Raw genomic sequence first — 14359 nt, forward strand, 5'->3', positions numbered from 1 at the left:
ACAACTAATTACAACTTAAAATACCATTTCAATAGTAATATGTACAAAAAATTCGTTCACACCATCTGAAATGTTATTTTGGTCATTCTGAAATGCCTGAACACAGTCTGTCATCAAAGTAAGCCTATTTCTGTATAATTATCTTACGCGACTGCATTCCCGAACAGCAGTCATCCACCTCCGAAAGCATTTATTGTGTTTCGTCTGCTTGCTCTGAGGCTTTTATTATTATATTTTATTAAATTATTATATTAAGTGGCTTCTCCTACTTTTCTTAGTGATATTTAGTGCCAGTTTATCAGGAAGTGATGATTTTGCCCTCTTTGACACGTTGGATGGAAACGGTGCTTTATTCGCAAATGTTTTATGCAATATTTCAGTTTTACGCGTAAGTTAAATTCAAATCTCTGTATGAAAACACAGCTACTTTTGATCAATTTAATGCATCCTTGCAGCATAAAAGTATTAATCCATTAAAAAAAATTTCCATTTGATCGCTAGTGTATAAATTTGTAATTGTAAGTTTTTATTATTTGAATACCAGCATTAGCTATTAAACCTGTTAGTCAATCACTACCAAATTAGCCATAAAAGAATTACATCTGAAGATCTGCAGTGTTTCAAAAGGCTAGGTTGAGAATTACAAAAATAGCTTCGAAGTTATAAAAAAGCAGGGACATGAGTATTAATATGTCTGCTCAGAAATATTTCTGAGCCACTTTCTCTTACTGAGAGGCTCAATTTCTAGAGCTGGGGGCGTTAGGAGTCCTCTTTTTGATAAACTGTCACATTGTAACTGTCTGTCCATTGCACTGATCAACTGGGATCTGAGTGGACAGCCCCCGTGGTCCATAAACAGAGCAAGCTGCTGACGGTGCAGACTGGGGCAGTTCATTTAAAACAAAAGGCCTGTTGTCTCTGTACTGGCCCTACATTTGACTGCATGGAGGAGTTGCCCACTAGCCCGCTATGGACAAGCCCCAGTCCACATGAAACAACTGCACTGCTCCTCATTTGAAATGGATGACACCATAAAGCAGCAGTGTTGCATTCAACTGCCCCCATCTGAGGTGAACCATAGATCACAGCAATGGCTTCAGATCACAAACCATGACATCATGCTGCTTCACAATCAACATCAATGTTTACACCACATACATTTTGGTTTTTTTAACTTTTAAATGATAAAAGACTGTAAACATGCTATTATTAAAAACCTATTAACTGATAAGTTCTGTTAACACAGTGAAAAATTGTATTAGCCATTGTGGGACACTTTACAGTAAAATGGTAAAAAAAAAGGAAATTGCCATTACTTGAATGCCCTGTGCGATGTTACCCGTCTAAAGGTTTTCATTTAAATAATTATGTTTCTCCTTAGTTTTTCAGAGCAGTTTTACATTAGGATTTTAGGTTACATCTTATATGGTTAAATTAATGTTTACTGCATTATTGGTAGCACTTTATTTTACAGTCCTGTTCCTCGTGTACATTCTATGTACTTATTATAGTAATTACAATAACTATGTAATAACTAGGTACTAACCCTGAACCTACCCCTAAACCTAACCCTACCCCATGTAGTTTACCTTGTATTACCAGAACTTTCTTAGATAAATACACTGTAAGTAAACTATAAGTACATGTTAGTACACGTATTGTAAAATAAAGTGCAACCGCATTATTTTAGTTACCATGATGGCGTTTGGTGCATGATTGCGTTTGCATGACTCCATGCACCTTCTATTTTGTAGCGTCTATGTATTTTAGTGGTTTTAAGTTTGTATATTAATGTCGAACTGAAATATACTATTTGTAACAGCAAATTTCATTCAGTAAAACGTAGAATGTTGCTACCGTATTTTTTATTTTTTTTTACAGTAAAGTCCTGGAAACTGTTTTTTACTGTCAGTTTCCATTATGTAGAGTTCTTCGGTCTTTAAGAGAAAAACAGCTCTAAAATGATGCAAAATTAAAAAGACGCCAAGTCAACAGAAAGGATCAGGGATGATCATTTCAGTTTATGGAAATGTGCAAGTCTGCACTACGGCCGTTCAAAGATCATCTACCGCACATAAATCTCACTCTTTCTGTCCTGTTAGAGAGATTGATCATCGACATCGATCCTCTGTCTCCCTATTTTGGTTGATTTATGAGGTTGTGAACAGGAGAGTCCCTTCTTTAGCCTGTGTGCTGAACAGTTGGAGCTGCCGCTACAAACCTCTCCACTGAACTCATCCAGCCCCTCCTCCACCACTCGGAGCCTGTGTGTGTGTGTGTGTGCGTGTGTGTGTGTGTGTGTGTGTGTGTGGGGGGGGGTGTGTGTGCGTGTGGAGGAAGACCTGGCATCCAAAAGAGCTGAACAGTGGCAGCTTGGGAGAATGACTTCAGAGCAGGTTTATATCAGCGGATATACATACGGCAGAGTCATTTCAGGCTGTTTGGAGCCTGCAGGGGGACAAGACTTGCCTTTAGCACTTCCTAACATGGCTAAATGTAATAATGACATGAAGTGATTATCACAGCACTACGGGAAAAGCCATTTCTGAAATACCTTTCAGCTCAGATCAGCATAAGCCCTGCAGAGGATGCATAGCATCTTCAGAGAGAGACCCCAGAAAACACAAAAGAAACTAATCTGGAGATGAAGAACCACAGATGAGCATACAGGAAATATAAACAGCTCCATGCTTATGGATTTCTTATGCACAACTGGTAGTGTGTGGTTTGTGTACATAAAATAAAAGCACAAAGTCAGGTGGGACTGCAGCAGAGGCTCTCAACGGGTGGCTCACAGATCTGTTCTGATAAGGTCTTGGGCAGGAGGAGGAAAAAAAACAATGCTAAATGCTAATAATAAAATAGAATAAATAACATTATTAAGTCTCAAATGGAGAAAATATAGTAGTCGACATTTGGAGTGGATCAAATCCTTTCTAAATCTAAAACAATACACGCTCGTGTCTCAGGACGACTTTGATGAACTTTTTTTGATCCACTTCAAATGTTGACTACTGTACTTCACAAACATTTTGTTGTTGACATCAAAATCTAATTTCCATTTTTTTTTTTTTACAAATTCATTTCACTTAGTAGAAGTCAAATTAGACAGATTTGGTTCTATCAAAAGGAGAAACAAATAAATCTGTCATTTGAAATGCTGTAAGTGAATTTTGGCATTAAAACATTAGAAGTGTACTGCATGAAAAATGCATATTCAATTTAAGATTTGCTAAATATTTCATATAAAAATATTAAGCAATTTTTCCTTTTTCAAATCAATTTTTCAATCCAATTCAAAATACGTTTTTTTTTGTTTTCCGACAAATAAAATATGGTATCAATATATCTGTTTACAGTAAATTGCATGCTCATTCAGTTTATTTCACAACTAAATATCTAACATCAGCCAATAATAAGAAAAAAAAAACTACCATTCACAATTTTTGGTCTTCCGAAAACACATTATATTCTGATTTGGTGGTCAACATTTCTTATTATTAATCTTGTGATGATTATGAAAACAGTTGTGCTACTTAATATTTTTATGAAAACAGTGATAACTTTTTTTTCCATGTTTCTTTGAAGAAGAAGAAAAAAAGATGTACCAATAAAGATGTCATTAAGCTAACATATCTGCAACTGCATCGTTACAAAATCAGATCAACTACAATCCTTTCAAACCATTTTTAAAGACTCCAGGGCGATTCTTACAGGCCTACAAACACAGCACATGTATGTTCACATCGATCTGCCATGGTAGCCTGGCAAGTGTGTTTCCATGGAAACAAGCCCATAGCCTATTCCATAGACGTGTGTCTGGGAAGCACTCGGTTTGAACAAAATTAAAAATGGAAATGATATGACCTATGTCATGGGCGGTGAAACAGAAGCACATCTCCATAGGCTAATCCAGGGGAAAAATCTTTATTTTAGCTACCCATGATGCCTCGCTCTGATCGCTGGAAATAGATTGAAGATGTAGAGCATTGACCAAGAAACCCTAGTGTGATCTTTGCATTCAGGATTAGTCAATAGTACTTTCTGTACATCACGTTTCAACCTGCAGAAGATCCCTGTTCCACCCTGCTGGTCTGCTGCCTTCAGATGGTCAATCCCAACAATTTATCATCAATCCAATGCTAAAATCCTCAGGCATCACCTTTGCTATGCACGTCATTGCTCCGAAACATCCACTGCAAAATAAAAAATACTGGTAAATCAAGTCAACACATTGCTTCTTCCGATTCAACAGAAAGAATGTATTTGTCATCTATGACAGTGGATTAAAAATAAAGGTTCTAGACATAGGTTCTTCAAGGCACCATAGATGCCAATAATATATTGTTTTTCTTAAGAGTGTATGTTGTTGTGTGAAAATTACTAAATACAGTTTCTACAGAAATCAGTTTGCACCACTCATGTATATCCAAAAAAAAAAGGTTTTTACAAAATCCCAGTCAACTGCTTCTATATTTCATATTATCTATATATAAAGGTATAAGTTACCAAACATCAGTTTTAAATATGTATGCAAAATGTTCATGTTCTCCTTCCCATCTGCTATCCTTATTGGCAGATTGACTTCGACTGGTCAACTCCAGCACTTGACTATTGATCCAAAGCTAAAAATAACTGCAATACCATTTCATCAAGTCATCACCACGTCAACCTCCAATGCACAACGATCAAAAGCATTACTTCATCACCTGTGCAAATACAAAGACAGGTCATGCTGCATGCAAGCGGACAAATACCATTTCTACATAAATCTGTTCACTCATGTCTATCCCAAAAATCCTGACCAACTGCTTCTATATTTTGTATTCATTGAAAACATGTTACCAGTTACCAGTTTTAAACACATGCTCTGATGGGCATTGGGCATCTTCTCTGCCAGAGTGATTATCTGGTCAGCTGCAAAGAAATGTTCTGCTGCATGCAAATACAGATTCTACAATCAATCACATCACACACTATATGTCTATTGAAAACATGTCACTTTTACATGATCTAGAATCTAGAAGTCAGTTAGAACAGCAAACATCAGTTTTGTAACTTGTCTATTTGTGATGCACATCATGTACCAAGCATGTTCGCTTTACTATTGATCCAAAGCTAAAAACAGCTGCAACGTCATGCTACACTATTTCATCAAGTCATCCCTCCATCAATATCCAATGCACAATAATCAAAAGCATAACCCCATCATGCATACAAATGCATGTTATGTTGCATGCAAATACGATCTCAAAATGTCTATTGAAACCACTTCACTTTTATATGACCCTCTAGTACTTTTGAATCCCTTTAGAAGTCAGTTAGACCACCAAACTTCAACATTGTATCTTGTGTATTTGTGATGCACATCATCAACCAAGCATATTCACTTTACTGTTGATCCAAAGATAAAAATAACTGCAACCATCAGGCAAAACTATTTCATCAAGTCCTCACCACGTCAATTGCACAATAATCCAAAGCATGACCTCATCATGCATGCAATTGCAAAGACATGTTATGTTGCATGCAGATACAGATTCGAGCAATCAGATCTCACAATATGTCTATTGAAAATACTACAATACTAATGGTCAACCTCTGCTAGACCTTTCACCTCCATCCATAAGTCAGTCAGACCACTAAACCTCTGTGATGTATCATGAAACAAGCATGTCCAGTCTGTATCAGCGCATCTTACCAGAGTGATCAGCTGGTCCTCCGCCGTTGGCGAAGAGGGCAGAGTACAGGTGAGGGTATGTCTTCTCCAGGGCCACACAGAGCTCCAGGAAATGGTCGCTCTGCTTGTTCATGAGCATCTTCAGCAGCTGCTCCACTTTCTCGGCGCTGGAGGAGCAGTTCTGGTCCAGCTCGAAGGCTTCCTGCTCGCTGAGGCTTCCCGATTTACTCAGCAGCTCTATCAGTCGGTCTGCATCCGTGATGGACTCCAGTAAGTTCTGGTGGTACTGGTGTAGTAACTCTTTGTGCTTGGGCTCCATCGCAGGTCCTACAGTTCCCAAGCTAACTAGCTAGCTCTGCGCTACAGCCGTAGACCTGATCCCCCCACACACAAACCCGATGAATGCAGCAGCAACTTCTTTTTCTCCGCTCACTTGTAGGATTTGAGCCAAGTCGCCATGAGATGTGATGGCTTAATGAAGCTGGGTTTCATTACAAACTGCAAAAAGGCACAGAAGCCATGTTTGTTGCCTGAGGCTGTTGACTGCACTAAAAAGCGAGACATTTCTCAGGATCACTTACGCAAGGCAACTTCGCTCATTTTCCCCTGCGCTTCCGAGGAGAGCACGTTCGTCTGCGTTTATAGTTTCTTCTTGGCCATTTATGTGGCGCTGTGCGGACTCAAGTGTGAGCAAAAGTAGCGCAACTCTTCTGGCGTTACCTACTCAAACTGCACGCTCCGCCATGTCTCGGTATCTCAGCAGCTGCTGCCTGCTACTACTACTAGTGTTTAATGGCGGTTTGGCAGACCAACATAAATGGTGCATTTCCGCCACCTACTGATCTGGAGTGTGGAGTGTACTTGGCTTTGGAAGAGAGAGAAAAAAAAAAAAAAAAAAAAAAAAAAAAAAAAAAAAAAAAAAAAAAAAAAAAAAAAAAAAAAAAAAAAAACAAACAAAAAAAAATTTAAAAAAAAAAAAAAAAAAATTAAATTCTATTTACTATTCCTGTTTTATTTAGATATTTAAATAATAATTCATGAATTCTTGATTGTCTTATTCCATTTCCTAGTAATACTTTAATTGAAATTGTATCAACTCCCATCCTTCCTAACTCTTGACTTAACTGTTGTCTCTCCCTTTCATATGCAGCACATTCTAAAAGAATATGCTGCACTGTTTCTAACTCCCCGCAATTGTCACATTTTCCTGTATCATGCTTCCCTATTTTATAAAGACTATAATTTAATGCAGTGTGACCAATTCTTAACCTTGTAATAATGACATCTTTTTTCCTATTTCCATATCTTTTCCTCTCATTTCCAACCCGTTCCTGAATTTGATAAAGATGTCTTCCTTTAGAGTCATTATTCCATATCTTTTGCCATTTTTTACTAATTTCAATTGCTATTAACCTCTTGATTTCTGATTTACTTAATGATACCTTAATTTCTATTTGTGGATGCTTTAATGCTTTCTTTGCCAACTTATCTACCTCCTCATTACCATCCACACCCACATGTGCTGGCACCCAGAGGAAGAATACCAATACCCCTAACTGCCTTGCTCTAAATAAACCTTGCAAAACTTCAAATATTAAATCTTGTCGAGATTCCGATTTTCCACTCATAAGACTAGTGAGAGCAGCCATTGAATCCGTACATATCACAATTCTTGATGGTTGCACTTCTTCAATCCACTGTATTGCTAATATGATAGCTAGTAATTCAGTAGTAAATACTGACACATGATCCGATACTCTTTTTGCAATTTTTATATTAAATGTAGGAATGAATACTGCTGCTGCTGTTCTACAAGACTCTGGATCCTTTGACCCATCTGTAAATACCTGTAATACTGAATAATATTCTCGATTTACATACTGTTCAACTACTAACTTAGTTGGTATGCTTATTTGATTATTTATTTCTTTATGTATTTGTAAGTCAATTAATGGCATAGGATACATCCAAGGGGGAATTGCTGGTATAGGAACAGAAGGGGCTATTAAATATTCTTTCAATCCCAAGCTATTTGCCTCCTTCCCTACTACCCAACCAAAGCTTTCTATTTCTTTGTATTCATACTCCCAACATTCCTTCAAAAGTATTTTTACTGGATGACTTTCCAGATGTCCACATACACCAGACCAGTATCTCATCCTCAATTGAAGTCTGCGTTGTTCCAATGATAATTCTCCTAATTCAACTTGTAATGATACTACCGGAGAAGATCTAAATGCTCCACAACAAATTCGCAATGCCTGATTTTGTATTACTTGTATTTTTTTAAGTAAAGTTTTATTCGCAGAACTATATACCATACTTCCATAGTCTATATTTGACCTGATCACTGCATAATAAATTCTTTTCAGTGACTGGCAACTTGCTCCCCAGTCCGCACCTGACAAGCATCTTAAGACATTTATTCCTTTTTTACACTTTTCTATCAATTTCTGAATATGAACTCCAAAGTTTAATTTATAATCCATCCACATACCCAGAAATCTCACTACATTGACTTGTTCCAGCTGATTACCATACATTTTAATATTTAACATAGGATTATTTTTCTTATTTGAAAAACAAATTACTTGTGTTTTTACCACAGAAAATCGAAAACCCCAACTATTTGACCATTTCTCCACCTCCTTCACTGCTTTTTGCATTTTATTCTCTACAAGCAGCCTATTACGCCCCCTTTTCCACAATGCCCCGTCGTCTGCATACAATGATCTTCCTATTCCAGTCTCAATATTTCTAAATATATCACTAATCATTAAGTTGAAAAGAATAGGGCTGCTCACACTTCCCTGGGGAGTTCCATTCTCAATTGAGAGAATCCTAGAATATGCAGACCCTACTCTAACTTGAATCGTTCTTCCAAACAAAAAACTTGAAATCCAGTTATACATTTTTCCCTCAATTCCCAAACTTTCCAATTTCATTAACAGCCCTTCTTTCCACAACATATCATAAGCCTTTTCAACATCGAAAAAGACTCCCACCAACATTTCTTTATTAACTTGAGCTTTTCGAATTTCCGCCTCCAAACTCAGAATTGAATCCATCGTATTTCGCCCTTTTCTAAATCCGCTTTGACATGCTGACAGCATACCTTTACTCTCCATTTCATACGTCAACCTATTCATAACCATCCGTTCCATAAGTTTGCATAAATTGGATGTCAATGCAATTGGTCTATAACTAACTGGCTGGGAATGGTCTTTTCCAGGTTTAGCGATTGGCACTATTACTCCATGTTTCCAACTCACAGGAATCTTCCCTGAATCCCAAATTTTATTAAAAAGTCTTAAAATTATATTCAATGATCCATCTGACAATTGCTTAATCATCTCATAACAGATTTCATCCTTTCCTGGGGAAGTATGTTTAACCCCTACAAGTGCTCTCTTTAACTCATATAAAGTAAATGTTGAGTCTAACCTACTTCCTGACGGAATCTTCTTTTCATATATATGCTCATTCTCTTTCACTTTCTGTTCCCTATACTTCTTCATATTATCTGTAATATTATCATTACTATGCACCTTTACAAATGCTTCCACTAACATCTCTGCTTTATCACTATCTTTTATCGCTATTTTCCCATGTCCTACTAAAACTGGAATATTAATATTTCTCTGAATCCCTCCCATCTTCCTAATCATGTTCCAAACTTCATTTATTTCAATGTCTTCCCCTATTCTATTGCAATATTCTCTCCAGAACATTCTTTTTGCTATTCTTATTTCTCTCCTAACCATAGCCTGAGCTCTCTTAAAAATAATGTAATCAGTAAACAATACAGATTTTCTGGCTTTCTTCATTGCTTTATTTCTTTCCCTCACTGCCTTACTACATTTTTCATTCCACCACGGGACTGCTTTTCTTCTACTTATAGTTTTCGTTTTTCCTATTACTTCCTCTGCCGTATTTCTTAACACTTTAATTACTTTCATACTTAACTCTTCTATTTCTTCAATTTCTCCCATTTCGTTCATATTGTTATTACACAGTTCTTTAAAAAGCTCCCAATTAGCTCCCTTAAATTTCCATCTTGGCATTCTCTCCACCACAGTTTGTACAATATCCACACCAATTTGACACCATATTGGATAGTGATCACTTCCCATTGAACTTTGCTTGCTTACACTCCATTCACATTTTCTAGCTAGATCTTCTGAAACCAGAGTAATATCTAATGCTGAATTACGCCCATTACTCACATCTATTCTTGTTATACTTCCATTATTAATACATACTAACCGTCCCCAATCTAGCATTTCTTCCACTATTAACCCATTATAATCTGTTTTAACACTCCCCCATAATGTATTATGTGCGTTAAAATCACCACACCATACTACCTTCTGACTAGTATTACCTCTTATTTTTTCCACTGCATTCTTACATAGCTTTTCACATGGATTATAAAAATTAATTATTTTTATACTTTGATTCCCTTCCCATACTTCCATCATCAACGCCTCTTGATCCTCACTCACTTCTACATTCCTGTATCCCACCCCTTGTTTTATAAATATTGCTACCCCACCTCCATTACAGTTTTTCCTATCTTTCCTAATTAGTTGATACCCTTGCAAAACAAAATTTAACTGAGGTTTAAACCATGTCTCCTGTATACATATAATATCTGGTCTTTTATCCAGATCAGAGATGAATTTTTTAAACTCTTGTCCATTAGCAATTAAGCTTCTCGCATTCCACTGGAATATTAAAAGCACCATTATGAACCACCACATCCTGCTTGCGTATTTGTTAACTGCATCTTTAATTTTTCATTAATCATTTCCACAGAAATCCCCTCAATCTCTAGATATTTTTCAGCTGCTTTTATTATTATTCTGATTCTTTCAGTCCGGCTTTCTGTTTGCGCAGAACAATTCACCACTTCAGCTATAAAGGTTACAAATGCCACATTATTCTTAATCCCAAAGCTCTCTTTAGTTTTTCCCTGAGCCGTTTCCATCTTTTGTTGAGGAATTCCTTTACCTTTATCCCCTGATTCCAAAGTATTTCCTACTTTCTTCACCGCCTCCGAATATGACAATCCTTCCTTTATTCTTACATTTTGCACTTGAGCTGCATTTTTCCTCACCTCACATCCTCCATACCCCGCACTATGCTCCCCTCCGCAATTACAACACTTGGGATCAACTCCTTGCTCGCATTTGCCATATTCATGCTCTCCACCGCATCTCGCACACCTTTGTTTACCTCTGCATACAGCCGCTACATGTCCAAACTTTTGGCATTTGTAGCATCTTAGTGGAGGGGGTACGTAAAGCCTAACCGAGAAACTCATAAATCCTAAAAAGACTTTACTTGGCAGCTTATCCTCATCAAACTGAATCATCACTGATAGACTATCTCCCCTTTCATTGTTTCTATTACATTTAAGTCTTTTCACACCAATTACTGCGCCTCCCGTAAGACCTTTCTTAATCTTTTCCTCTGTTACATCAGTAGGGATCCCTGTAATTACTCCTTTAACCCATTTCTTTTCTTCTTGAACTGAACAATTCACACCCTGTCCCATGATCGTTTTAATTTCTAGAGCCTTTTTCTGTTGTCTACTGTCCTTACAATATATAATCAATCTACCATCCCTCAACTTCTTCACACTTTCAACCAGTCCTATTTTTTCCTTAATCACTTTAGATAATTTCAGTGGATTAATGACACTGAAAGATCCAGCATCTAATTTCAACAATACCTTAAACTCTTCTTTCCTTCCCCTTGTCACGTGTAATCCATTCTCACTTTCAGTTTCCGATTCATTTCTTCTATTTTTCTTCCTTTTCCGATTTCCTACTGTACTCCATTCACTATCTCCACCTTCCGCGCCAAAATTTTCATCCTCCATTTCCGGATCGCTACCGGATTCTACTCCACTTCCTACCATGCACACTCCAGTCACAGATCAGCTGTCTTCCGCCAGCCACCGTTTTCCTAAACGTCAAACCCCTGCTGCCTGCTGTCAATCAACTTACCGTACAATGGCCATATACGGTAAAGTGGGCGGGGCACTTGCTAGAGACACACCTGGTTTTCTCCAATGGGCGTGCACTACTGTTTAAAAATTCGGGAAGAATGGCTACACGGTTATGAGGATGATGCATCATGACATAACAAGTGCAAGGGGACTTTACCCTGGAACATGTGCTGTGCACCGCACACTGTTGATTTTCAGCAAATGTGACTGTGCTAGTTTGTGATTTTATTATAGTGTAACAATATAGTCTAGACACTTAAATAAATAAATACATTTAAAATTGGAACATGGTGGCTGCTGGTTTATGAAAATGTTATCATCAAGTGGTCTCAAAGCAGGATGAATAGATCACTGTTAAAGTGACGTAAAATGTAGTCCTTGTTAGAGAGAGAGAAAGAGAGAGAGTAAACTTTTGTATGATAGAAATAATTAGTAAATAATGTGATTTTTCTTATATACATATATTATCTGTAATTTCTGGACAGTATTTATTCAAATTACATGTTTTACCAAATAGAAATGGATACCTTTTCTGCAGTGTCATTGTTACACAGAGGTCACATATAATTAATTCCTAATAATAACAAGAACTATAATTACAAGCAGTTCCACAGAAATGGCACACAAATAAGAAGTATTGTTCTGCTTTGCTCTGTATGTATGTTCTGTTTTACATTAATACTTAGTATGTTTGTCTTACTTGCCAGTATATAGCTAAATCTTACATTGAGGTGCATTCAAGCAAAATGGTATAACATAACACCTACTGCAAAAAAAAAAAAACTTACTTCAAAGGAAAAACAAGGTTATCTTTTCTTCTCAAGTGAATCTATCCCAATGATTTAATAGACACGATCGAACAGATTTATGTAGAAATGGTATCTTCTCAAGTGAATGCATCCTCATTTAACAGTTTTTTTTTTTTTTACAGAAAACAAGACAAAAATATCAAGAAAAAAAATAAACTGTTCAGGTGTAGAAAAATATAAATTTTCTGATATTCATATCACAAGAATAAACTCCAAATGATATTGATTTATTCTGGATTTCATGTGAAAAATGATTTCAGTGATTTATCACTGTATATTCAATATCATCCATATGAGTGCATTGCATTTCTGATTTATGGCTTTGTGAACCATCCATCTTTGAACCTCAAAGTTCACATTATTGTGATGAAAGCCAGTAAGAATAGGAGCTGAAAGACATCTCCATTAGATGATGTATATCATATGTACAGCTCAGACCACTTTATATGAAGAACTAAAGGTTACGTGGAGTATAAGAGGCCAGGCGGGGGTTTACATGGTAAGGAAAAGCAGATTAGTGAGTACCCAGTCAATTATCAGTTACCTCAAACATACAAAGAAAGATAAAGACGGGATTAAACCAGATTGAGTAATTTTATTGGACTACCAAAGTAGATAACAAGCAGTGCAAAGGATGTCTTTCAGACACATGCAAACACAGTGAACTAATGAACTATCAGTTCTCACAGCAACTGATTGTGTGTATGTTATGCAAGGCCTTGCAGAGCGAGCAGAAACATTTGGAGAAATCTGCGATCTTTTCAGTGCAGCTGACAGATGGAAAGAACCACATGTCAGTAAAGCAGGGGTGGTTACTCCCATCTGACAAACTTTGTGACACTGCAAATCGGTTGCTCTAAATTGAGGCTATTTTACACTGCTCCCCCACATGAAGCATAAATGGGTGCTGTCAAGGCACTTGATGCTTGTACAGCAATAACCGCCAATTAGAAATCACGTGTGCCTGTATACATCAAGATAGATACAGAACATCACTTCTTTGTCTTTATTTTGTGGAACTCATAGAGACACAAAATAGTCATTTGTTGTGATTGACTGATGATTAAATTACTATGATGGAGTTATTTATCTAGTAAATACTATGAAGACTTCTGTAAAGATAATAGCATGCAGAGGTAAAAGCATTTTAAACGATTCTTTAAAAAGACATGATAATTATCTATGAACATGTGTTTGGTCTGTATCTTATCTAGAGGTTAGATAGAAGTTGATTGCTCTCAGTGAAACCTGACTTTCTGGATATTATTCGTAAGCCCCGCTGAATAATCAAGACTGACGTTTTTAATTCTGAATGGATTTCCATTTCATTTATGACCTAAATGCTGAAAGACCATTACTTCTGAAAATGAAATAAATTAAATCAATGCATCAGATCAATTTTCAGAGATGAAAATGTTAAAAGGTATCTAAAATAAATCACACGGTTTTTTTCTGTTTATAATAATACCATAATAGACTGATATTTTATTAAATGTATAATTTTTTTGCATGGTTTGTTATTGTATTTAAATGCATAGGGCAATCCTGCCCTCTACTGGCGCAAATGAGAATATCCTGAGTATAAATCCTGAGTCATAATGTGTGACTCACGGTCATAATATTTATATTTCACATATTTAATAGTTTGTATGCATTTGCTTTCAAACCTTTAAATTTATGAACATATAGGCCTATGACTATAATTACAGAAAGAGTCTTTCTGCTAAAATCTTCCTGAATTAAAAAGGTCTCCACCTTTGTTTAAAACCTGACTGTCACATTGTGTTCTCGAGGAACTTGTGTAACTAAATAAGGCTCGTGTGACTTGCCGTCCTCAGCAGCTGGGCCTCGGTA

General features: G+C 36.6%; 1 protein-coding gene across 5 annotated transcripts in view; it reads right to left on the reverse strand.

Moving 5' to 3' along the window:
- The window catches only part of LOC132157330 (disks large homolog 5-like), a 72645-nt gene extending 66196 nt beyond the window's left edge, over positions 1–6449 (reverse strand). For all 5 annotated transcript variants that reach the window (XM_059566638.1, XM_059566639.1, XM_059566640.1 and 2 more), the window contains exon 1: positions 5702–6449. In XM_059566638.1, coding sequence (XP_059422621.1) covers positions 5702–5999 — 298 coding nt within the window. In that variant the 5' untranslated portion in view covers positions 6000–6449. The remainder of the gene's footprint in view (positions 1–5701) is intronic.
- Between the last annotated feature and the right edge of the window lie 7910 nt (positions 6450–14359).

The sequence above is a fragment of the Carassius carassius genome, chromosome 14, assembly GCF_963082965.1.
Source record: "Carassius carassius chromosome 14, fCarCar2.1, whole genome shotgun sequence".
Taxonomy (NCBI): domain Eukaryota; kingdom Metazoa; phylum Chordata; class Actinopteri; order Cypriniformes; family Cyprinidae; genus Carassius; species Carassius carassius.